The sequence below is a fragment of the Diadema antillarum genome, unplaced genomic scaffold (genome assembly GCF_040938485.1).
Source record: "Diadema antillarum isolate AM-2024a unplaced genomic scaffold, OU_Dant_1.0 scf00000192, whole genome shotgun sequence".
Taxonomy (NCBI): domain Eukaryota; kingdom Metazoa; phylum Echinodermata; class Echinoidea; order Diadematoida; family Diadematidae; genus Diadema; species Diadema antillarum.
Genome location: NW_027271081.1, coordinates 1,653,030 through 1,678,884, shown reverse-complemented (window position 1 = coordinate 1,678,884; position 25,855 = coordinate 1,653,030). Strand labels below are relative to the sequence as shown.

Below are 25,855 nucleotides of genomic sequence, written 5' to 3'. Positions count from 1 at the left end.
GTTTATGAGAATGAATATGAACGGACGAATTAAAACACCACTACCTACAGTTGTATATCATGATTAAAGATATGATACAAACAAAATGATAAATTTGAAACATCATCTAGTAATCTAAAGCTATGATTACACATGAGTTAAAAAAAGAAACAACAATAATGAGACACTATATAAGGGAACGATATGCAGGTTCGACTTCATTAATTTTAACCTTAACACTGGATTTGATAATCTCAGTATATGATTATATGCGAGTAATATAACTTGTGAGTATGAACACATCATTTCTAATCCCGCTTCAATCACCATGTACAAATGGATGGTAGTGAGCACGAACAATATGTAACACATGAATTTTACCATTATGTATTACACATTGGAACAATATTTTTGGGAATTGTGGCTGGATTAACTTAATTCACTCCAAATTTCATCATTCACAAAGGTAACAGTGTGAGATTAATCTGCCATTCCTCTCCCGACCCCTAATTTCATAAGCTAAAACCATAAGAAATTACTGATATTAATATTTTACAGACTCTTATGCAAGGATACGCATTATGTACGTCACGTTCATGGTTCTTTTTGATGATTTCATTTTATACAAACTCCGCGATACATTATAACCAACACGTCAGTAGTCCGATATCACTCGATATAACCTTTTGAAAACCCGTGAATCCTCACAGCCCACAGATCTTTACAGCATCATGGGCCGGATGTTTGAAATTCTTTGTCCACAAATCTAAGAAAATTTACATTGTTCAATATCTTAACTAGATATATCGCTACGGCTACTGATATGCCTCCGCCATAATGCATGGTTTTCCCAATATAGGTCTATAGTACAATGTCTTGACAATATGTGATGACAGTTTCACACAATTGGCAAAATATTAAAATGACAGGTTTGACACAAATGTGCTGAATGTTCACTTTCCTAGAACTAGGTTCAATTGGATGAATTATTAAAATGTCAGAGTGCAGGTATTTGGGGAACTGATGATTTTTACTTGACTTTTGACCCTTTTATAAGTTTATGTATTGAGTAATTTTCAAGGTATTGAGAAAAAGTATAATTTCAGTATCAAATGGGAAAATAGCATTATCTAAACCTGGCCTTTGACCTTTGACCTCACAGTTCCAAAGAGAATCACTGTTAGGTTGAACATGCATAAATATGTAAGTTTCATGATGATATCTTGAGTTACTTTCGAGATATGGAGGAAAAGTGCAATTTAGCACTTTCACTTGACCTTTTACCTTTTGACCTTTGACCTTTTGGCAAGAAACTTCCCCAAAAATATGTATTGGGTAATACATGCCATACATCAAGTAAAAAAAAAAAATCTTCAGGCATATTGCATTTTAAGGAAAGTAGTGATATTTTGAGGAGTTGACCTTGACCATTGACCCCCCTGACCTTTGACCCATGACCCCCAACTTCCCTAGATAATCACTGCCCATCGGTACAAGCATAATATTAAGTTCCATGAAGATACCTTGAACCATTTGCGAGATAATGGAGAAAAACATGAAATTTCAATTTTTTTTTTCACAAAATAACCTGTGACCTTTGACCTGTGACCCTGTGACCCTAAAATCCACACAAAGTATTATCCCCCAAGGATATACCCTCATACCAAGTTTGATGTAAAACCACCACACGGTTCTTGAGATATCGACAAAAACAAAACGGGACGGACGGACGTACGGACGGACGGACGGACGGACGGACGACCCGAAAACATAATGCCTCCGGCCACTTCGTTGCGGAGGCATAAAAAGAGAATAAAAAGAAATCCTTATAATCTCCTTTTTTTGTGGTCTTGACACATGAATAGACTCATACCACAGGTTCCCATATTACGCTTTATATTACGTTTCCCACATCACACTGGCGGGGTGTAGCCGGGTGAGTTGTACTTATGCATAATCGAGTATTAACTGTGCTGCACACCACAACGTACAATCAGGGAGGTGTTACAGAGATGGAGTGGCAACTCTTCGTAATTCATGCAAACACATGTTTGGGTTCAAGGCGTTACAATTGGATGTCTAGCATTCCACTACGCTTTGAAGTCATGCTCGCCACCGCTCTAGTTGCAAGATGAAGTTCGGAGACGAAGAACGCATTTCACCTTTCGTTGAATTACAAGTTTTACTTCACCGTAAAATTTTAAATGAAATACTCGAATTGGTTTAGAATAGTTTAGGAAAGAATTGAATATTATAAATATTCGTTTTTACGTTTTTTTCTAGTTTCTTCGTAATGCGCAAATCGAAATGAAATGAAACTTAGGCCCTCTTAAAAACCTAATATCTTTCTATAATGCGCACATTTCCGCATGTTAGTTTTTTTTAAATCTTTTAATCTAGGATATTTTGATCTTTCAACTAAAGTACTCCGCTGAAGCGTGTTCCAGCGTGCTTTTGAACTATTTGCTGTTAAAATTGTCAGTTTTACACTGCATTTTGATTCAAGGTACACAAATCCATTGTTGCCATCACATTAAAAGAGAGAGCGAATTGCAGTAGGGGCAAGTATTTTTAGATGTTAGAGCGCTAGTCCTGATTATTGATGCTCTCTTTTGTCAAAGCACCTGGTTTCCACCTGTAGTTAAGCGCATAACTTCTCGGCGGTGCCGCGCATGACTTCAAAGGAGAGCAGGAGTTGCATCTCCTTCTCCAGCACCTCCCTGGTACAATGTAGACCTCAGCTTGCTAGATACACACGCCCTCTGCGCTGCTGTTCACCGAGAGTGACAAGATATCTAGGGCTACTGTACGTTTATAGTCTATTTTATTTTTTTTACATTACTTAGGGCCATCTTCCAACTCACGCTCTGCTGTATGAAGAAGGTCACTGCATTTCTAATTATTTTCGCTAAATTCCTCAGCTATTCATTATCTTTAAGAGATAATGCATAATGCATAATATTGACGCAATTCACTGCCCATATAATTCATTTAATCACATCAACACCATAATTCTCAATTGAATATGGGATGCACAAATAATTACTGAAATGGACAAGGCCAAGCCACCATTGTCTCATAGTGTATTCTCAAGTGAACTAAAGCATAAACAATGACCTCACTAGCTGTAAAGGTAATGTGCCAAGACTCTGTACTTACGCACTTTACGAATGGACTAGTGTCAGATACATTTTCTTAGACCAAAGGGTCCTTCTTCTTACAACACTTGCACTACTGATAAACATGACCATGATTAAACACTGTTAACTAAACTTCACGTATCTTTTCAATAAACTCTCCTTACTTAAACCCATAACACATCTCCATTTCAGTCATTGTAAAGACTGGATTAATGGTATCACTTTCACTTTGACCAAAGAGTACTTTTTTGTTGTTGAAAAATTTGCATTGTTAAAAAAAAAGCCTGACCATGATTAAACATTGTTAGCTTATACTTCACTTGAAAAGAATGCTCCTTGCCTAAACTTTTAATACATTTCAAATTCTGTGATTATAATCCACAATACAAATCGTTCAATTACAAATCTATGTGTATAAAACATGAAACAAATATTTATTTTGTTTCCCCAAATGACAATCCACAAATTTTACTGGAAGTGTAACAATGCTAAGCTAAATTTGATTTCATTTGATTTATTCTATGTATGACATTTTCTTTACAAGTACACGTTACTAACATTGTAAGAATATGATATTGCAAATTAATATGACTGTTTGACTATATGACTGTTTGACTATATGACTGTTTGACTAAATGACTACATTCAACAAATTTTCGTCATAATACATCTGTTTTATACACGCATGCGTTACTCTTAATTTCCATACAATACGACTGTCAAGAATAAACACAAAGCTTGACTGTGTGGCAACCGATAATGAATAACAATAAATCTAGAGAATCAAATAAAAGATTTTTACAAACGTACAAAAATCCATCAAAATTCTTACCCAATACTTTATATCATATATGGAAATACCAGGTATAGATGACTTTGTTCAGGATCGCTTCATCTTTTGACAGTTATATGTGAATCGCAGAAGTATCGTTAATACAAATTTGAATAACGCAAGACTATGAAAAGATGATTCCGGTTTTACGATATGAAAATGAAACGTGTGAAATGTGACTTTAATGAATTTATGTTAATCATCCCGCCATGTCAATAGTGAAAACAATAGTGATGGCACTTTCGGTCCAGACAAGTTAATTTTATACCTATATACGTGCAGAAGTATTGAGAGATGAAGTCTGTTAAATTTGTCCCTGAAATCATTGCAATGTACTCTTTATGTAAACGTGTACATACACACTATTTGTATCTTGCAAAAGAGTATTTTAACGTGCTGTCATGTTATTTTGATACAAGGTCGCGTAACGTATCATCGGTCGTGTTAGAATCTGCCCAATTCTGCCACCTCGAGAGCAAACTTGAGGTCGACCTTGCGGCTTGTTATATTGCGTCTATGTAGCTGTCGAGGACATCCGATCGGTATAAAGTGCCTGGTGGAAGTCATTGCCATACTTCGCCAGTACCTGTCGTACACTGCCACATCTAGTTGGAATCTGCCATTTGATAGTGAGACTTTTGATAAAGTACTGGTTACATTGTTGACCACACATTAATGTCGAATCGACTATACGTACACTGTAAAAACATCGTTGTTAGATTGAACACCATGGGTGTTAAATCTAACACCGATAAAACTTCAATAGAGGACCACACCCACAGGTGTAGAAAATGTATTGTAACGGTGTTAAAAAGTGTTCGCCTGGCACTTCGTGGTGTTAATTTGACTCTGTGGCTCGTGATATTTTTGACACTGCGCTAAAGTTAATTCAATAATGACACCGCATGGTGTTGATTTGATATTGGTGGTGTTAATTTCAATGGTATAACACCCGTCCAGCTTCAATGGGGGACCACACCAACTGGTGTTACTGTGATGTAAATGTATTTACAGATTTTTTCAACAATCAAGTACTTTATCGGAAAATTCTTTTATTGTCTTGTTGAAGTTCAAAATTAACAAGAAGTGCAGCAACTAAGAAACTATTAAAAACAGAATTTTAAATTTTGAAATGACACCCGGAGGTGTTAATCTAACACCATGAATGAGCACCGGAAATTTAAAACCAAGTCGGTGTTTCATATTGACACCGGCCTTTTTGAAGTGTACGAGATAACTTTGGCATGACAGACTACAACAATATTGAGCAAAAAGTGAAAGTTTCATGAAGATTGAAAAGGAGAGGGATAAAAGATTACGAACATGTTACCACAGTGCAGAATAGTAATCCTAGTAAACTGAGGCACGTGGTAATATCATGACCTCACAAGTCTTTTATTGATTCTAGCTTTGCTAAAATGAACTCTTCGAGCTTTTTTAAGTGACTCCAAGAAGAAGCAATTTCGTCACTCACATAAAAGTATTGTAGACAGTGGTAGAGTCATACTCATGTAGCAATGATATCTCTTAACTCAATGATATGATCTGATATGTATTAAGACATTACTGTATACATTCCGATGAAAATGCGTATGAGGTTACGAACTCATTGTCATGTGTAATTCACATCATCATGACGACTGAATACTTTGGGAAACACATCTCAGCATACAAGCATACATGGAACAAGGCAATCGCCAAATTGTGTCTCGCCCATTCGCGTATAAGGAATTAATATTTTGTATAACTCCAAGAAGTTAATTGACCTGCTTATGACCTTTGACCTTGTGGTGACCTTCAACACCCTAAGGGACATTTACCATCCAAGTTTGGTCACAAACGGACAAAGGGATCAAAAGTAATGAGCCATGATCGAAATGCGCCATAAAAACTTAACATTCGGCCCTAAAATTTGTTGACCCCTTTCTGTGACCTTTGACCTTGTGATGACCTTTAACTCCCCAAGGGACATCTACCGTCCAAGTTTGGTTACAAACGGACATAGGGATCAAAAGTTATGAGCCACAATCAAAATGCGCCCTAAAAACATAACATTGGGGCCTAAAAGTTTGTTGACCCATGTCTGTGACCTTTGACCTTGTGACGACCTTCACCTCCCCAAGGGACATCTTCCATCCAAGTTTGGTCACAAACGGACAAAGGGATCAAAAATTATGAGCCATAAACGAAATGCGCCCTAAAAACTTAACATTGGGCCCTAAAAGTTCGTTGACCCCCGTCTGTAACCTTTGACCTTGTGGTTACCTTCAACTTCCCAAGAGACATCTACCATCACCAAAGTTTGATTGCCATTGTAGCAACATGTGCTGAGTTACGTGTGATAAGAGAGTCTTGCAAGAAAACTTTAACGTTTGACCTCAAATGAACTTTGACCTTATCATGTGACCTCTTATGGCACCATAACATGACGGTACCCCCAGTGCATCAATCACCCAAGTTTGATTGCCATGGTAGCAACATGTGTCGAGTTACGTGTGATAAGAGAGTCTTGCAAGTAAACTTTAACATATGACCTCAAATGACCTTTGACCTTATCCTGTGACCTCCAACGGCACCATAACATGAAGGTACCCCCAGTGCAGAGATGACCCAGGTTAGGTTGTAATCCAAGCAACTTATGTGAAGTCATTTGTCAAAAGAGAGTCTTGCAGGTAAACTTGAACATAGAAAAGAGAGTCTTGCACATACTCTTTAATATATGACCTCAAATGACCTTTGACATCATCACATGACCTCCGACAACACCATAGCATAAAGATACCCCTAGTGCTTCTATCACCCAAGTGTGGCTGCCATTGCTGTAACAGTTGCCAAGTTATGCATCATAAGAGAGTCTTGCAGGTAAACTTTAACATTTGTGACGGACGACGGACGACGGACGACGGACGACGGACGGAAGACGGACGGACGACGGACGACGGACGGACGACGGACGGACGCCATTTGGATCCCTTAGTCTCGCCTTCACCTCCGAAGGGCCAGACAAAAATGAGCTTACTTTTTCATGTGCATGCATTTCACTCTGTGTCATGAATTCAGACTAGCAGTGCTCAGGGCAATCCACATAAATAATTGATAAAGTATTCATGTGCCTTGCAGCAGAGCTCTGAAAAGTGGTATAACCATGTCCATTGTTCAGGGTCATTGTAAGCACACACTCACATATCATACACATCATTGGTTCCTGTGTAAAGTTGAAGTTTTGTTTTTGAGAGGGTTAGAATTTGCTGAAAATCTGAAACTTATATTGAAATAAATCATTGATTTCATGAAACTAATATAGGTTTTTATATTCAATTCATCTCCAACTAAATTGTACACTTCAGCTATTACTCATATCAATGGCAGTTTTACCAAATATATAGTTTTTGAACTATCAAGAATCAAAAGTGGGAAATGTGTTTTTTTTTTTTTGTGTAACACCTAGAAGCAATTGCTGACAAGCAATCATTATTGCTTGTCTTATGCATTCGGCCCAATGAGTTGTTTTGAAGGAAAATTGAGCGACGACATACGCTGGCGGAGCTTTAACGCTTGGGCGCGCCGCCGGTTCAACGTTCATAATTATGTCTACGTCATGCAAAAAGAGAGCCGAAATCGTACCTGTCTTATCACACTTAGAGAAAAAAATACAGCTTTCTAATTGCGTCCGATTGTCTCTTGGATTGCCTTCGGGAATCAAAACTTAAGATTGACACTGTTCATTCTCTTAGCTTTCTGTTGATGAATGATATGCAATATCTTGAATATTTCAACAGGTAGTCAGTTTACATTATAGACTGGTCCGATATTTTGAAAAACTATAAATTTACAAAAGAATGCTTGTTATTTAACTTTAGAATATGTATTTATTTTTAACAGTAAATAGTATCGTGCCTGGCTAATTCCTGAATAGTAATTCGAAGATATCTACAATTAGTGTCAGTTACATAATGACAATGCTAACATGTTCTCCTCTATAATCATACTACGATACATGTATATCTCATTTGATTGTAATTTTGTAAAGACCTACCTGCGGATAGACATTCTTCAGCTATGCGTATGAGACCGGCCTTCATCAGAGCTTCGCTCAGTAACGATTTGCATGATGCTGAGCTCTTCCCCTTACTCCACTTACGAATCATGCTGAGAGTTCCATAGTTTGTCACCACGGCGTCTTTGGTGTTAGTTTTCATGAATAAATGTATTTCTGCCAAGGTGAATCCCAACTGCTTGCCAAGGTTTTCGATGTCTTCATCTGCCGAGATATGTCTGACAATGGCTTGGAAAAGAACATCCAAATCAGCGATTTCTCTTGGGCTTGGACTCGGGCTCGGGTTTATAATCCTAGTGCAGACATGCCATGCATTGAGAGACAAACACATGAAAGAAGTATTATTATTATCATTATCATTTTTCTTCTTCTTCTTCTTCTTATTATTATTAATTATTACTAGTGTTATTATCATTTTCATCATGACGGCGATGATGATGTTGATGATGATTATAACTATTATCATTACCCTCGTTATTATTATCAGGATTGCTCTCCTTGTCATCACCACCAAGGAAAATGTGTTTTTGCTGTTTGTCTCGCTGTTTGGAAAATGAGCTCAGAAATTGATTATGATACCAGACACCGATTATGAAATTTCAGTTGTGATCCAAATGTTTGCCTAAAGCAAAAAAAAATTTTTTTAAAGGATCCTTTATTGGGAAATGGGACCATTCTCAGCATATGTGTATAATTATCATAAATGAAAATGAGCTGGTTGGCGGAGGTATACACGTTCTCCGAGTGCTTTTCTAATCCTTGTTATAATAGTAATGTGATGATAATGATAACAATGATAGTAATAAAGTAATGATAACAATCATCATAATCATCATTACTATTATCAGTACTATCAATACTAAAAATACCATAACTAATACTACCAGTAGTAGAAGGTTAAGGAGAGGTTTTAAACTGGCAAGATCTACTCATGCTGTTTTTTTTTTGTCCCATCCATTGAACAGCGCGCAACTTGGTGAGATTAAGGACTTGAATAGACCCTCAACTTCAGAGCCTCTTTTCGCAGTAATGACTTTTTTTTTTCAGAGCGTGTAGTTTCTTTCCATTATTTAAACAGTTTAGGAAGGTCAAGTTTATATTCAGTTAGACAGCATTTTTAAGCTTACAGTCTGTCCGTTCAACATCTGCCCCCATCTAAAATTCTATGTCTGGCGACCTTTTGTTTATGATTCACAGTAACATTTGTTAACGGTGACAAACTTTCATGGTCAGATAACTTCCGTCTTCATGAACTCAATAGGAATTGCGTAATTTACAGATAGCAAGTAGCTTCTGTCAAAATTAGACAACACCTTATAGCGCAACAACAGTTACAACATATGCGATATATCCCGGACAGTATTCGATTGGTTTACACTTTGCACGAGGCGAAGATAGAACAGCACTGAGAACAGTCACACAAATCTTACCACGTTCTCAATAACTATTCAGTCTATGCGTACCGTTTGATTGAAGATTCTGAACGTGCTCAGCTACCTTCTGTTCTCATAGGCCAAAAACATATTACCAGGAGACACCTATTGTATATACTTCTCCTTTGTCAGTCATCAACTTAGAATATTTTGGCTGCATGGTTTTATGCAGTAAAGCAAGATGGATCAGTGTTAGTCTTCAGTGCGTCTATCGATCTTTACTTATTTTCCCATAGGGTTTAGCTATGACATACCATCAGACATAAATCTGTACCTATGATTAGTAATAAATTTTGACATTCGTTACCAAAGAAAATAATTATATATAATATAATCATATATAATGATAACAATAATGTCACAACAGAGGAATGCATTAAATGCCAATCTTGATTTTAATTAAAAATCCGAATTTTCGGGGGTCCTCCCCCTTCGTCAGGGATGACAGTGCGAATGAATTTTCACAGTGATATTAACAGTGAGGTGTTAAAGCCAAAACATAGTTCTGGTACGCCAGTAAAAGTTGTCAAATTTCGCTCCCAAATGTGAACGTATGCCTAGGAAATGTGCGGAATAACGCTGTAATAACAAGATATTCGATGGGTAACGACGAAAATGCAAAATATTAACCAAAATGGTTCAGTCTCAGAACTTACCCGAACGGGGTCAAGGTAAACTCGAACTCGGGGATAACTCGGCCTCGCTTTGACAGCGGGCTGAGTTGTATTGGTTGTCCCTCTGGATTACATTGTCTATGGGAGCGGCCTGTGTATGGCTTTGCTTCGCGAACGAAGATTTAAGGAAGTCCACGTCTGCTGCAGGCTCGAAAGTGACTGATGAGTCCGATGCGGGACAGGCAGGCACGGTTGTAGCGGTTGCACGGGAAAGTTGGTTGGTTGGTGTTGGGTGTTGGGTTTTTCCTCTGTTGTCTTTTTCTGTTGAGTCGGGCCCTGCGATCATCCTCGAAGGCGGCTGTTGTTCGTCGAACAGTAAGGCGCCAAGATGTGCGATCAGAGGCGATAGCAGCCCACCGTCGATGATCGATGTTGCAGGTGCTCAAGGTTTTTTTTTCAAGCAGTCCTTGTATCTCTTCCTGGGTCCACTTTTGTCTCGGTGTCCAGAAGAGAGCTCACCGTACAGCATGACATTCGGAAGGCGATAGTCTTCCATTCTCGAGACATGACCAGTCCAGCGCAGTTGAGTTTTCATCAGTGTGGCTTCGATGCTAGTAGTCTCTGCCAGCTCAAGAACTTTGATGTTGGTGACAAAGTCATTCCAGTGGATGTTTAGTATGAAGCGGAGACATCGCTGGTGGAAGCGCTCAAGAAGGCGTAGGTGATGCCGGTAGAGGGCCCATGACTCGGATCCGTACAGGAGAGTTGGTAAGACAACGGCTCTGTACACGCTGATCTTTGTCTGCTTTTTCAGGTGGTTGTTTTTTCAGACTCTGTCGTGCAGTCTACCAAAGGCGCTGCTGCCTTAGCAAGTCTGTTGTCAATTTCTTTGTCGACTCTTGCGTTTGACGTGATGGTGCTGCCGAGGTAAGTAAATTGATCAACTGTTTTGAGTTCTGTTTGCCCCATGGTGATGTGGGGGGACTGGTAGTTCTGTCGAGGAGCCGGCTGATGAAGAACCTCAGTTTTCTTCAGGCTTACTTCAAGGCCAAATGCTTTAGCAGTAACTGCGAAGCAGGACGTTAAGCGCTGGAGAGCAGACTCTGAGCGGCATCATCTGCGAAGAGTAGCTCACGGACGAGTAGCTCATGCGTCTCAGTGTGAGCTTGCAGACGTCTAAGATTGAATAGACTGCCATCTGTGCGGTACCGGATGTGTACAGCATCTTCGTTATTGAACTCTTCCATGGCTTGTTTGAGCATCATACTGAAGAAGATGGTAAACAGGGTCGGTGCAAGAACACAGCCTTGCTTTACACCGTTGTCAATTGGGTAGGGTTCGGAGAAATCACTGTTACACCTTACCCGGCCTTGCTGGTTTTCATGCAGTTGGATGATCATACTGAGGAACTTCGGGGGACAACCAAGGCGCTCCAGAATTTGCCAGAGTCCTTTCCTACTCACTGTGTCAAAGGCTTTGGTTAGGTCAACAAAGGTAATGTAAAGTCCCTTGTTTTGTTCCTTGCACTTTTCCTGGAGATGTCTGAGGGCAAAGACCATGTCAACAGTTCCTCTGTTTGCGCGAAAACCATACTGAGATTCTGGGAGAACACTTTCTGCGACACTAGGCGTTAGTCTATTGAGAAGAATTCGAGCAAGGATTTTTCTCGCAATGGAAAGCAGCGTGATTCCTCTGTAGTTTTTGCGCTCTGATTTCTCTCCTCTGTTTTTGTACAGGGTGATGATAATTGCTTCCCGAAGATCTTGAGGTTGTTGGCCTTGATTCCAGCAAAGCATGAAGAACTCGTGAAGCGTGGTGTATAGGGCTTTTCCACCAGCCTTCCATACTTCTGGGGGAATTCCATCCACACCTTCTGCTTTGCCGATTTTCATTTGTTCAATCGCTTTAAGTGTCTCCTCGAGGGTAGGGAATTCATCCAGCTCAGGTTTAAAGAGCTGTTGGAGAATCTGGAGCAGTGCAGATTCTTGTACTACGCGGTTGGCACTGAAGAACGACTGAAAGTGCTTTGACCATCGGGTGAGGATGGAGGTCTTGTCGTTGAGGAGAACTTCGCCGTCCGCGCTACGAAGAGGACTTTGAACTTGGTGTGAGGAACCATAGACAGTCTTCAGTGCCTCATAAAAACCCTTCAGGTCGCCAGTGTCGGCACAAAGTTGAGTTTGTTTGGCAAGGTTTGTCCACCACTCATTCTTGATCTCTCGAAGTTTGCGCTGGAGGTGACTGCATGCAAGACGGAAGGCACGTTTTTTCACTGAACAGGATGGATTCGTGAGATGAGCCTGGTGGGCAGATCGCTTCTTAGCAAGTAGCTTTTTGATTTCCTGATTGCTTTCGTCAAACCAATCCTTGTTCTTCAGGGAGGAGAGTCCCAGTACCTCTTTGGAGGATTGTTGTATGGCTGATTTCATCCTAGCCCAAAAGACTTCAGGAGAAATGTCCTTGAATTGGTTTTCATCTTCAAGCCTTGTTTGGAGATTCGTCTGAAAATTACATCTCACTTCAGCTGACTGCAGGTTACCAACATTGAATTTCTTCTGAAGGGCCCCTCTGTATTTCAGCTTAGGCTTGAAATGAAGGTTTAACTTGCAGCGAACAAGCCGATGATCAGTGTGGCATTCAGCACTGGGCATAACTCTGGTGTGAAACACGTCACGTTGGTCTCTCCTGCGAACCAGAATGTAGTCCAGTAGATGCCAGTGCTTGGACCGGGGGCCTCGCTTTGACGGCGGGCTGAGTTGTATTGGTTGTCCCTCTGGATTACAGTGTCTATGGCCTGTATAAACTAGCGCTTAGCGTTCTGGCTACTCGCAGTAATGGTCCGAGTTGTTACAACGCACGCATCAAAAAAACCTCTTTGGCGCGCCATTTTTACCCCTGCCATTTTTACCCCTGCTATTTTTACCCCTGCCATTTTTACCCCTGCCATTTTTACCTCTGCCATTTTTACCTCTGCCATTTTTACCTCTGCCATTTTTACCACTGCCATTTTTACCCCTGCCATTTTTACCTCTGCCATTTTTACCTCTGCCATTTTTACCTGGCACCGGAATCACAGCAGCGCGAGCTCCGCGGTAATTGCGTGACGAAAAAAGTGATGGCCGATAGTTGAATTCAAATATAAAAAGATGTAGCCAAAACTGCATAGTTTTGGACACGTAACGAGGAAGACTGATTAAAATGCCACAAATTTCATCCCTTCTTTAAAACACAATTATCTTTATTTTGCTCCCAGGCTCGGATTTCTACGGCCATGTCTGTAGTGTTCATGTTCTTTACGTGGGCGACCATTGCATTAGCACATACTTTTCATGTAAAACGTGCATCTCTTATGGAAGTCAATACGGGTCTCGCACGGCAACGCTAACACCAGCACCGAACTTGAAATGAAGAAAATGATAATTCCCAGGGGCTAGTGTTGGTCAATAGGGAAAAAGCACGTAAATTGCTAACACAGACGGCGGAGCTCGGTTCAGCAGACGACATTCAACACCGTGCCCAGCACCAGCAACCGGAAATACGTCATAATTTGTGAGGTCAACTCCCAACACCGACGTGATTTCAAGTTCGGTTTTATCGCCGGTGCTAGTGCTGAGATAGCACTAGCACTAGCACTAGCACCGAACTTGAAATCACCCAATGAAGTGATACAATCTGTCATGTGCTTGTGCGCATAATATAGAGAGAAGAGAAAGCAAAAAAGTAGGAAAGGAGGGAATAAGGAGAGAAGAAAGAAGAAAACAAGAAAAGAAAGGTGAAGAAAATGCCATACAATGTATATGGCATTTTAACTTCATTGCCATTATGACGCTTCTATTATTATTGTTGTTATTGTCTCATGATCCTTATGTGCAGCGCGCGCAATCCTAGTGTGACGTCTTCTCTATTATGACGTAAAGTACGACACTCATAAGCGCACAACAGGCATTTGTTGTTATTATTTGTTAGTTTTTGTTTTGGTTACACAGATTGCGCGTGCTAGTATAGGGTATTAACACCCGGCTCATCACTGTGAAAATTCATTCGCACTGTCATCCCTGACGAAGGGGGAGGATCCCCGACAATTCTGATTTTTAATTAAAATCAAGATTGACATTTAATGCATTCCTCTGTTGTGACATTATTATTAGCGAGGTTCACGTCTAGATCCCTTTACCTTTTAAGGTTTACAAAACTTCAGTATTGTAAACTACGATAGTCCCTAACTGCAAGTTAGTGTAGATGTAGACGCACGTAGTTTTGAAAACTACGACAAAACCTTAAGGCGAAGACACCACGACTACACCGTGAAATTTCTTAGGGTTTTGTCGTAGTTTCGTCGTGGTTTTGGGAATGTCCTCCTCAGAGCGCTAAAACTACGACAAATGTGAACGGAGTTTTGTTAACCACGACGCTCAATTTTCCCCCAATAGCGCGCGACCGTGGGTGCTAACTATAGGCGCCCTTTATTTTCTATCGTAGTTAGCATTAACTTGAAGTTTTGCTAACTGCGTGTACGTGTGAACGGCATCGAAGTTGTGGTTAAGGGAAGTCGTGGTTAAGGGAAAGAATTTTAACTTTTATTTTAAAAATTTTAAAAATTCGTAGTTAGTATGACTTGAAGTTTTAGGATAGGTGTAGACATGGCTATTGCTATTTCAAGTACTGCCAATACGCGGAGCAACTACAATATATTTTATATTTGTATACTTGTATTTACATCCGGTCTTAACCCGTTGAGGACGAGTCCCGAATATATACTCGGGCAAATGTCTAAGGTAGAGATGCGTGTTGTAGCAAACTCTGCCCGTGCTCAATAACCTCCTTCTATGCTGCTAATATACGAATACCTAAGCACTAATTGAATTTGGCCAACTGCTCCTATACGGCTAAGAAGAAGGAGAGGCAATATGGGATATGTTAGAAACCACGTTAAAGCTTTTCAAAGTAGGATGCAGATGTTTTAACCTGTTGTCTGGCTTGAAGCAATTCTCTCTGGAACAGGGTGGTGATCCTTGACCTAAAAACGAGCACTAACTTTGACCAGCCCTAACCGTCCCCCTCCCGCTGACCCCCCCCCCCCCCCACACACACACAAATAAAAATGTTCCACAGCCCCTTTGAAACATAAAAGTGTAGCGTTCATGTTGGTTGTATTGAAATGTGGAAAAAGAAAGAAATAAAATTGCAGTTGAACTATTCTAAAAACAATAAATGCCCTTCTCCTATCGAGGATTTTTAGTGACCTGGATGGAAAAAAATAAATAAGAAGAAGTATTTTTGCCCCACAATATTGTCAAGCCATGCCAGCTCATGTACATGTGCACAATACATGGCATCGGATAACTTGCCCGACTGCGAGAAAGTGACAATTACTTGAGAGCATTGAATTTCTCCAGTAGCTGCAGCGCTGACGGACGCTGATCAGGATCATGTGTGAAACACGGCTCCAAGATCCCCCTGACGTCAGACTCCACCTTCGACAGAGCTTGCGGCATGCCTACGGAACCGTCTTTCAGCCGAAACAAGAAAGCAAATAGCTCCATGCGGAAAACTGCTTCCCCCCACAGATGTTCTTCAGAGTGCAGCTCGACCAGGGTGCCCGCCACAGACCACACGTCGTGCTTGTTGCTGTGTGTGGCGTCGGGAGTGCCCGCCAGTGTTTCCGGTGGCATGTAGAAGGGCGTGCCACGTTTCCCAGCGGACTGTTCAGACATGGTGCTGCGGTTCTTGATGTGGGCTAGGCCAAGGTCACAGATGTACGGACGCTTTGTCTCAGTCTCAATCTACATGGCATTGACCAAAGGGGGAAATGTAAGTATTCATTCAAAAGTGACGAAGATGGAGACAAAAAGTTGGACCCTATAGTAGACAAGCCACGTCTCCAAGTTATTCGGTCAATGATATTAGTTCTTTGTAAGCAGCGGAAGTGCCCTTCTTGATAGGCGAGATTCTCTTGCTATCTTTGGAGGGGATTTTATGGCGTAAGTCTGATGACTGCTTGCATTTGAGGAGCTTTTCTTTATTTGCTTAATTTTGATTACTTCTAGTAAACAGTAACGTGAAACGAATTTATTTCAAACCAATCCAAACGCCTGGTTTAGTTTCCGGACGATTTCCTACGGTCACAAAAGATGCATGACAGTAATCATGCTGTTACTAATGATAAACAGATTGGCTGGAAACGATTGTAAAAAAAAATGCTTAATAATTGCCAACAATATCATTGCAACTATCTTAAAAAAAAAGAAAACAAAAACGAATATTTTGAAAGTGCGCGTTCCCATGAAAGCAAGAGATTGTTAAGAAGCGGGATGAAGATATGGGATACAAGGTATGAGTTTTCTTCATTATTTGTCTCCCTCTGTACAAACGGAATTTTTAACAAACATGTCGGGGGAAAAAAGGACTAGCGGGAATCAAACCTGTCATATACTGCTCTTCGGGCAGCAACACTACCACCACACTTTCCCGTGTTGCCAAAAGTGACACGATGAACTCGAAACAGATACCCAAGCTCCGAAATTCAGGCACACAAGGCATATGAAATGAACGTATGAAATTATCAAGTAGAGGGGTAAAGATATGGTATGATTTTTTTCTTCAATTTGTCTCCCTCTGTACGAATGAAATTTGCAAGATCGCAACTGCTGATCCACATTTTTAACAAACATGTTAGAAAAAAGAACCGGTGGGAATCGAACCTGTAATCTACTGCTCTCTCTTGCTCTTGCTCTTATTCATTATGAGGCAGTAAGGATATATGCACGTACTTTCAAAAATACCAATCTTTCGAAATAAACTTTCCACTTTACCCAATGATCCAATCTTCATCTACAGACCTAAATGTTGTCACTCCTATATGCATTCACAGAGACCCTACTTTAGCGGGTAAGTCAATTGACTCAAAATTGAAGCACAAACGCAGATTAGCATCAAACTAGAGTTTTAATGTGACCACGCATAAAAAACCAACAAAAAGTCGCACGCCCCGATTTCAACTGGGGACTCAAAGTAGCTAAAATGTGTCAAGCAAGTCAATATTTACTTTCTACAATTTCTGAAAGAGCAATTCTTCTTTATCTGCAGGAAAAAAAAAGATTAACATATCATATATATATCATATATATATATATATATATATATAATATATTGCAGTTTTTCTCTAGCACACATTTTTGAAAGAATATTACAGTTGTGTCTCAAAGGTCCCTTTATGTTTCTTACGCATTCCTTGCATACTCTTCACTTTCGACCGTAATAATCTTGGATAAGATAGTGCTGGTGCTTGTAAAGTTAGTAAAAAAGTTATAAAACGTTTTTATAAAATGTGCAAACTTTCAGGTTAGTCTGATAATCCTTTCACAGTGGGTGCTGCGGAAAATTACTTCCTGTTTTCTTCTTTGTCCCATTCAATGCACATAGCACAGTTTGGGAGATTAGTGCTTGGATAGACCCTTTGATTCCTGCCATGCCTGCAAAGCCTCCTTTCCCACAAAACACCTTTTTAAAAGTATGTGCTCTCCGTTCATTATCTAGATAGGTCACGAAAGTCTACCTGTGTTGAGTTATACGTTATTTTACAGCTTGGACTCTGTTCTTTCTAAACTCTTATGGCCTTAATGAAAAGTCCAAGCCAGGTGACTGCATATTGGTTTTGTAATGCAAAAAAAAAAAATGTTCGTGGCGACGCACGCCCAATTTGGGTATCGCTTATGTACTAAAAGATTAGGTTAAGTATCGAGGCACTGGTCAAAGTTGTTAGGATGTTGTACCAGGGACACATTACTAGAAGATTACCTACCAGAATATTTGCTGGTTTGATATCCTGGTGCAGGATGTTTTTAGCATGCATGAAAGACACAGCCTGGAGAATCCCACGTGATATCTGGATTTTCTCGCAGCGATTCAGGTCAATCTGGGGGGATGAAAGGATAATGTAACTTACATGAGAGAACAAAGTTTCCGTCACATAAAAAACCCTTTTACAGTATAAGATAAGAATTCATATTATCATGTATTACTATTTGCCATAATTTTGTAGTCTAATGTTTCGTCTATCATGTGCCGATATTTGGAAACTAAACAATCAAAGGACATACAAGAAAAAACATTTTTCTGACGCCATGATTTTCCGACTTTCAACGGAACAGAAACGTCTCTGAAGATTTGGATTTAGCGCCGCAGAGAGACTCAGCCCCTAGCAACGATGGAGGGATTTTATTGGTCGGTGCATGCCATCTTGGTTACTGATTGGTCGTGCGTATAGACCGCTGGTGCTAAGCTTGAATGAACATCGCCGATGTTGCTAGGTTCATACGTTCTATTGTCAAGAGGTGAAACTGTCTTTAACCCGTTGAAGACGAGTCCCGGGTATAATCGGGCTGGGGTCATAAGAATTGCGTGTAATAGCAAAATCAGCTCGTCTTCAACGGGTTAATACCTCCCCTTTATCACGATTGTGTCGGAAGGAAAACCTTATAAGCGGTTTTCTTGAAACGCTGATTTCCTAGGCCACTCCACATGGTCTCATAAAATCATCGATATCTCCGCAACCGATTACTGAATCATGAGTCGTGCTTTGTATGAAATTCTAGCTGAAGAGTATGAATAATTTCCAGAAAATCCACCTCTCCCAATTCTCGGATTTTTTAAAATAATTTTTTACTTTTCTTTGTAGCGGGTCACATATTTTTCCTCTCTCTGTCTTTCCCTTGATCTCGCGTATGCTTCAACTTCATTATTTCCAGTGTATCAAACCTTATACCCGAATACATAAGAACATTCATTTTGATTTTCATTCAGAATTAACAAAAGATCAAAAGTTTAATTTTCTTGGGGCCTGAGCTTTTGATCCTGGATTCCTTGTCATAGGCAAAATGACGAATATAAAAGGAAATAAGACACTTACATGGACAACAGACATTACATGCATTATCTGAGACGGGATGGAACACAGAACAATGAAAGCACAAAAGATCAGCGGGTCCTACTCTCACCTGAGTATGCAAATTTACCTTCCATTTGTTCTTGCAGACTATTACCTAAGGAGAATATAACAGCTCGAGGAACTTTGCTTGACCAGGAGGACATGGTGTCTATTTACATATCCTTTTTGGCAAGAACACCTGGAAAGTTTGCAGAAAATTTGACAATGCGTTTTTGAAGAGATCAAAAAGTGCAAACTTGACCCAGTTTGAGTTTTTTTTTTCGCCAGATCCAAGGTCTACCACGATCAAACTTGAAAGTAGATTCACTTATTTCCATTATGTTTTATTACTCTGAGTATTTGGTTTCACAGAGTTTTGAAAGAAAAAAAATATCTCTACGTTGGAATTTCGGGGGATCCCCAATGGGGCATAGTGCCCATTTGTACAGTAATAATATTGCCGTCCTAAGACAAAAAAATCTCAACACATTTGATGAAAACTTGACCATAGATGAACATGTGAACATTTTGCCCCGATTTGTTTCGCACCCCCTAGGGCCCCATGAGACGAACTCGGACCCACCATTAGCAAACTTGAAACTACAATCATCAACATACTCAAAGCACTAACGTTATAGCTCTGTCATTGCTGTAGAGAATAATATTTCTAGCAATGTCTTAACTTGGGGGTCTTACCTCCTAGGGAGGGTGCCTATTTGAACAATATGAGATCCTGTCACCCTAGTGCGCTATCTGCCACGTTTGTGGAATACCATCGCTGAAGAAGAAGCTGAATCTGGCCCCAGATTTCGTCTCCCGAATCTGCTATGAACAAACTTGAAACTACAGTCACCAATGTATGCACTCGTAGCATAAACTTAGGTCTATCAATTCTACTCCTGGTTCAGGGCACATTTGAACAAATATAAATTCTATCACGCTTGAAGATGCTGCCTGCCAAGTTTGTTGAAAATCCGTAATGGGATCTTCAGTAAGAAGCTGAAAAATAAAAATGTAAAAAGTGTGTTAAATCTAACACCGATGTTTTTGCAGTGTATAAGGCCTCAGGGTGAAATTGAAATTGACAACGTACTTGAGCTCTTTTTGAGCTTTGCATCGGGATGTTTGCGTTGTCGGTGGTACCGTGATCCGTCTAGCAAATCGCGGTCGCGGTTCAATCCCTTATACCAGTATATACAGTGATTTTCCTTGTCTTGCTTTTTTCTCCTTTACTGTTTACACCAGGATCATATACATTATGAAAATGTCTAATATGAATTTTGTGTGCATTTTGAGGTTGGGATCCATGTTTTTTACATACCTTAGTGAGATAATGAGAAACGTCTTATGAAATATGAAAGACCATGTAATTTTAAGAAGGATTCAACATTATTTGATAAAAATTGGTTTTCAAATGGCTGAGACATCCAAAAAAAAAGTGATAATAATAAAAGACCACAGACCACGCCTTTTATTAGGATCTCTTTCTTTCATCTTGTTTTTGGATATCTCAGCCATTTCAAAACCGATTTTCATCAAATAAACTTTTGATACCCCTTAGAATTGCATGCTCTTTGACATCTCAGAGAGTGGTTTCTGAATATCTCGCAAAACGTTTAAAGCTAAATCCTCGTCTCGACCAGAACTGCACACACCCTTTAATTTATCCTGTCCATGGTTATGAGTAATCATAAAATGTATTTATTTCAAAAAATATAAAGATAAAGGTTATTCCCTTCTTAAATTAAAGCTGATAATTATATAAGGATGGTAAGAACAGACTCTTCCTTCCTCATTAAATAACATCTCCAGACGTACGTTGCATGGGCTTCTCACGTAACCATAATGGCAGTCCATGCTTTCTGTACTAAATTCACTGACTTCCAGATTTGAATTATTTAAAAGTTAGATACAATACGTAACAATTATGAAATTCATTCTAATGCGGGATTAAACTCAATTTTTATTGTGAAACAGTCTTGTCCCTTAACGGTCATTGTTTTTCCGGACATTACATTCGGAATTTTGTGTCCTATGATCCTATGACGGAAGTTGTGGTCTTAAGAGCATCATGATAGTCTTTCCTTTGGCCTAAAGTGTGTCTGCACCCTGAAATTATTTTGACAGGTGTGAGAGCATGTCTTTAGAACTCTAGAGAACATTATATCCCATCACAAAAAAAAAAATGCCCCAAATTGTGAAATATTAATCTTAATAAATCAGCACGCACTAGTGAGCGCTGCAATAGTAACCAAAAATGAAAATAGTAGCTGCGCGTCGGAAATCGGTGTGTGCATGCTTCCTTCGTTTGCCTCCGTCTGCATCGAATACTGTCTATCGGTATCGTGTGCCTTAACGTCCGTATAGCGTGACATGATTGTACCCAACTACACCATCGTAGCAGCGTTAGCCCGGCCCGGCCGGCCCGCCCGCTGGATGATGCGCATGGTATGACTAGCGTTTAGCGATCACGACTCGATCGACTCTTGATGTACGTTTAAGATGTCTATTATCTTCGTTGCACCACTTTGCCGGAACACCACTCCGAACTTTGCGACATTCAAATTTCCGTATCAGATTAAATGCCCTGAGCTGTTCCAAAAACGGTATGACAAACTTGAAACGGTATCGTTCTGCTGGTATGACAGTGGACCAGGTCCAGGACCGGATTGTAAACCCGAACGCAAAGGTTGTGTGAAGAACACTTCAAGCCAGCTGACTTTCGACAGGCATTCCGCCTTCACACATCGTCGACATTGGACTGTACAGAACATCATCATCAGAGCACAGAGAACCAGGCTGAATTTGCATGTTATTTTCTCAGTTTTCATCAAGCCCGTTTGTGTTGTGTGTAGACTCAACAGTAAGTTACTGAGGTAGACAGCCGTAACTCATGATGAATTATGAAACTATATTTGAAATTGACACTTTAAGTGAGAGTCACTGGAATAGTTACTAGAGTATCTGGATCAATACGCTGCCGGACCGGGTGGTATACTAGTACTGTACCACCCGGTATAGTGCAGCGGGGAGAGTGGGCGCGAAACTAATTAGTCGTATTAAAAATTAACACTCACTAACTGTCACTAACCCGTGAAGATATAACGTTAGGTCTATCTCTAACGTTAGATGTATACTCTGTTGTGTGGTCTCGAGGTCTAGTAGAGCTAGCACCTGTTTTTTAATTAAGTAAACAGGGTTAGGACTAGGTACCGGTACTAGACCTACCAATGATCAGACCCCTATACGTTAGCCTGACTCGGACGCTGTGCATGCAACCTAGCGACTGGGCTGTGTATAGACCGATTCAATTTCGATGACCTATTCACCTAACGGTCGCCATAACTGGGGGCCAACGGGTGGTAAAAGTACTGGCTGCCGCTGGCACCCTTGTCACGCACGCAGGGCGCTTGCCGACCCGGCACGCCGGCGTGTTTTTTTTAGACGGCACAAATTGGGGACCCTAAAAATCTATTGGGGCCCCTATCCCTAAACCTAACCCTAATCCTAATCCTAACCCTAACCATCAAACCCTAACCCTAACCCTAACCCTAACCCTAACCCTAACCCAACGTTTTTCCCATAGGTTTAACACGCGCCATGCCCCAATCTGTGCCGTCTTTAAAAAAAACGCGGCCTGGATGGCCCCCAGATATGGCGTCGCCATAAGAGGGCGCACTTCCTTGAACACTCGCTTGAATCGGTCTATAGACCGATTCGGGTTCGTTGAGGGCAGCAGACAATTTGTGGCACTGGGCGCAGCCATGAGCTCATTTTGCGGTGTCCCAGCCGACACCCCCCTCCTCTCCCCGCCCCACGGGCAACATGTTTATCGCGCACTTGTAACAAAGGTTCGCGCACTAAAGCAAGCATTCGCGCACTCAGTACGAGACGCCCATTGGCTAAAACAACCAGGCATCAGTTTTTCATTCCGTGCGCGTGAGAGGGGTAGGGAGAAAGAGAAGGGGGGAGGGGGGTCGGCTGAGACACCGCAGTAATGGCTCTGCCCATGCCAAAAATACACATAGCGCGTCACAGAATCGGTCTATAGCCCGACCAGACGCTGTGCTATTATTTACAGTGACTGGGCTGTGCAAAGTTAGGCTGTGTACCTATAGTATAACGTCAGACTGGACGTCTAACAGTAACGTTAGTGAGGTGCCCGCACCTCGCCATGGGCTCGAATACCGCTACCCTGTTTATAATTGTTACAAGTGCACTGAATCAAAATTAAAGCCCGGGACTGTGTTCAGTATCAGATTTTCCATCGTCGGAACGTCTTGCAATTTTATTTCTAGAGTGCACAGTTAAAGTAGTACTACGGCACAGAGTACAGCTCCGGGTATCTGTGCATGACGTTGAGCCGGTCCACACTGCAGCATGCATTCGCATGCCGCACCGGCCTCACGCGCTGGCTCTCTCTCTCGAGCCGGATACGCATCCGCATCAGTGGATGCTGCCGCAGCTGGCTGCTGCCTGGTGGCGCATTTATTTTTTGGCATTTTAGAGATTGCTCTATTTCTCTGTATATATTGCCATATCTCCGTATGTGAGTAACTTTGCACTCTTATATTTGACAGGGGTATTACCAGTACAACAACCTACAATGTCAGAAAAATACATTTCAGGGTGCAGGTACACTTTATAAATCAACACGTCATTGTCGGATCCAGTGGATGAGGCTTTTAAATCACTACGCTGTGCTGCAGATCGGGTCTAGGGCAATTACCCCCTGGGCAATTACCCCGCACCCTTCCCCTGGCCCTTATCCTAATCCTAATCCTGAACCTAACCCTAACCCTAAACCAAACTCCTAACCCTAAACCTAACCCTAACCCTAATTTTTACTCTAATCTTATCAACAACCAGTATTTGGCCGGGGGGTAATTGCCCTCTGGGGGTAATTGCCCGGATACGCTGCAGACCACCTCCGATTCGTCGCAGTTATTAATTACAGTCAATTTTTAACGTGTTGTCTGAGAAGCTTTCGAAGACTCTTACAGTTGAGCGTAGCGTATTCTTCCAACCATACGATCTGAAAATTGTTCACATCAAAAGCGAGGACAATGTGATAGCACATGCTGCGCCTAGAATTTGAGGAAAGTTGTAGTTAACCAAAAGAAAAGTAGTAACAGGAACACTTTCCAAAGTATATGTACTTCATTTAGAGGACATTTCATTTGCGTGTTATAGAGTGTATTTCAAGAAGTTTACTTTTATGTGGATATTTTGTTGGTAAATACACCAAAATGAGGTGAGATGATAGGATTATGGGATAAAGTCATACCATTTTATCAGAAATAACTGATTTGGACTTTCACACAAACTTCCCAAAATTGGAATGTGTTGGCTGCTTCGTTTTCTTTTGTCATAACTCATTTTTGTATATACCAAGTGTATAATTTGTCTGATACATGTCAAAGTCATGGTTTTGTGAGGCTATTTATGTAGTCTTTCAAAAATGTATTTATTGTAATATTTTTAAGATAAGCTTTGCATTACACAGAGGTAAAAAAAATGTGTATGGTTTGTGATTTCACATAGGGTCAAATCAGGTGAACATCCACAAGAGGAATAACATTCAGTTGCAATTTACACCTTCAGAACAAGTCCTGTATGATAAGAAAATACAGAGTATAATGTAGAAAAAAAATGGGCTCAAGTTCCAAAGTTCACTTACATGTGCATGAAACTGAGGATGTGTATCATGTTTAGTAAAATTGGTAGCATAAGTTTATCTTTCAAAATTATTTTATAATGTCATCGTTTTTGAAATTCAAGATCGTAGTTTTTCCTTTGCGAAAGAAAAGGATATAAAAGGAAATTGTGTCAGAACTATCACTTATTAAAGAAGTTGATTCACATAGCTTAGTTCATGCGCAAGATTTGTACTGAATTTGTGCCACTGAGATTTATTTCCTGTTTCCTATTGTCATTCTGATACGAAGGTCAGTACACTGAGTCAAATGCGAAGGGTTTCCATGTTTACAAACGTTGTTACATTCTAGTAATTCCAGGTGAATGCAGCAGCTGGGAAGATTATTACACGGAAAAGATTGATTCGTATATGTTTTGAAAGCAATTATGTTGTGTAGTGAAAATGTGATAGTATGCATAGACAGCTACATTTTTATGCATACAAAGAAAGTCATATTTCCAATAAAACTAGAAATATCGCTATGGCGACTGGTATGCCTCCGCCATAATGCATGGTTCTCCGAATAGGTCTATAGCACAATGTCTTGCCAATTCGTGATGAAAGTTTCACATAACTGGCAAAATATTAAAATGACAGGTTTGTTACAAATGCATTGAGTGTTCACTTTCCTTGAACTAGGTTTATTTGGATGAATGGCTATACTGTTTAAGAGTGCAGGTATTTCGGGATTTGAGGATTTGTACCCAACTTTTGACCCTTTTATAAGTGAAAAGAAGAAATGAAATGTAGCAATTTCACTTGACCTTTGACCTTTTGGCAAGAAACTTTCAAGAGAATCTGTATTGGATATAAATACATACATACACTAAGTTTCAAGAAAAAATCCTGCAGACATTGCATGGATAAGAGAGAAATAATAACATTTTGATGAATTGACCTTGATCTTTGACCCCCTGACCTTTGAACCATGACCAATAAATTCCCTACATGATCACTGCCAGTCAGACGCATATATACTAAGTTCCATGAAGATATCTTGATATATTTGTGAGATATGGATAAAAAAAGTAAAATTTTACCATTTTAACTTGACCTTTGACCTTGACCTTTGACCTCATGACCCAAAGCCCTCTCTGGGGAATCTTGAATTTGTAGTTCATGTATACACCAAGTTTCAAGAAAATACCTCCAAGCATGGCATTATAGGGGAAATAG

The 25,855-nt window shown here is 40.3% G+C and overlaps 2 protein-coding genes across 2 annotated transcripts in view; both read right to left on the bottom strand.

The window, feature by feature from the left end:
* Window positions 1-11,024, bottom strand: part of LOC139723479 (D-2-hydroxyglutarate dehydrogenase, mitochondrial-like) — a 66,066-nt gene extending 55,042 nt beyond the window's left edge. Inside the window, exons 1-4 of the mRNA XM_071634722.1 lie at window positions 10,905-11,024; window positions 10,575-10,857; window positions 10,252-10,413; window positions 7,988-8,236 (exon numbers count right to left, since the gene is read on the bottom strand). Coding sequence (XP_071490823.1) covers window positions 7,988-8,236; window positions 10,252-10,413; window positions 10,575-10,857; window positions 10,905-11,024 — 814 coding nt within the window. The remainder of the gene's footprint in view (window positions 1-7,987; window positions 8,237-10,251; window positions 10,414-10,574; window positions 10,858-10,904) is intronic.
* Window positions 11,025-15,424: 4,400 nt separating this feature from the next.
* Window positions 15,425-23,483, bottom strand: LOC139723477 (mitogen-activated protein kinase kinase kinase A-like). The gene is made up of 3 exons (XM_071634721.1): window positions 23,316-23,483; window positions 17,857-17,970; window positions 15,425-15,838 (listed from the first exon to the last, which is right to left on the bottom strand). The coding sequence occupies exons 1-3, from the start codon at window positions 23,481-23,483 to the stop codon at window positions 15,425-15,427; spliced, it is 696 nt and encodes a 231-aa protein (XP_071490822.1).
* Window positions 23,484-25,855: the final 2,372 nt, after the last annotated feature.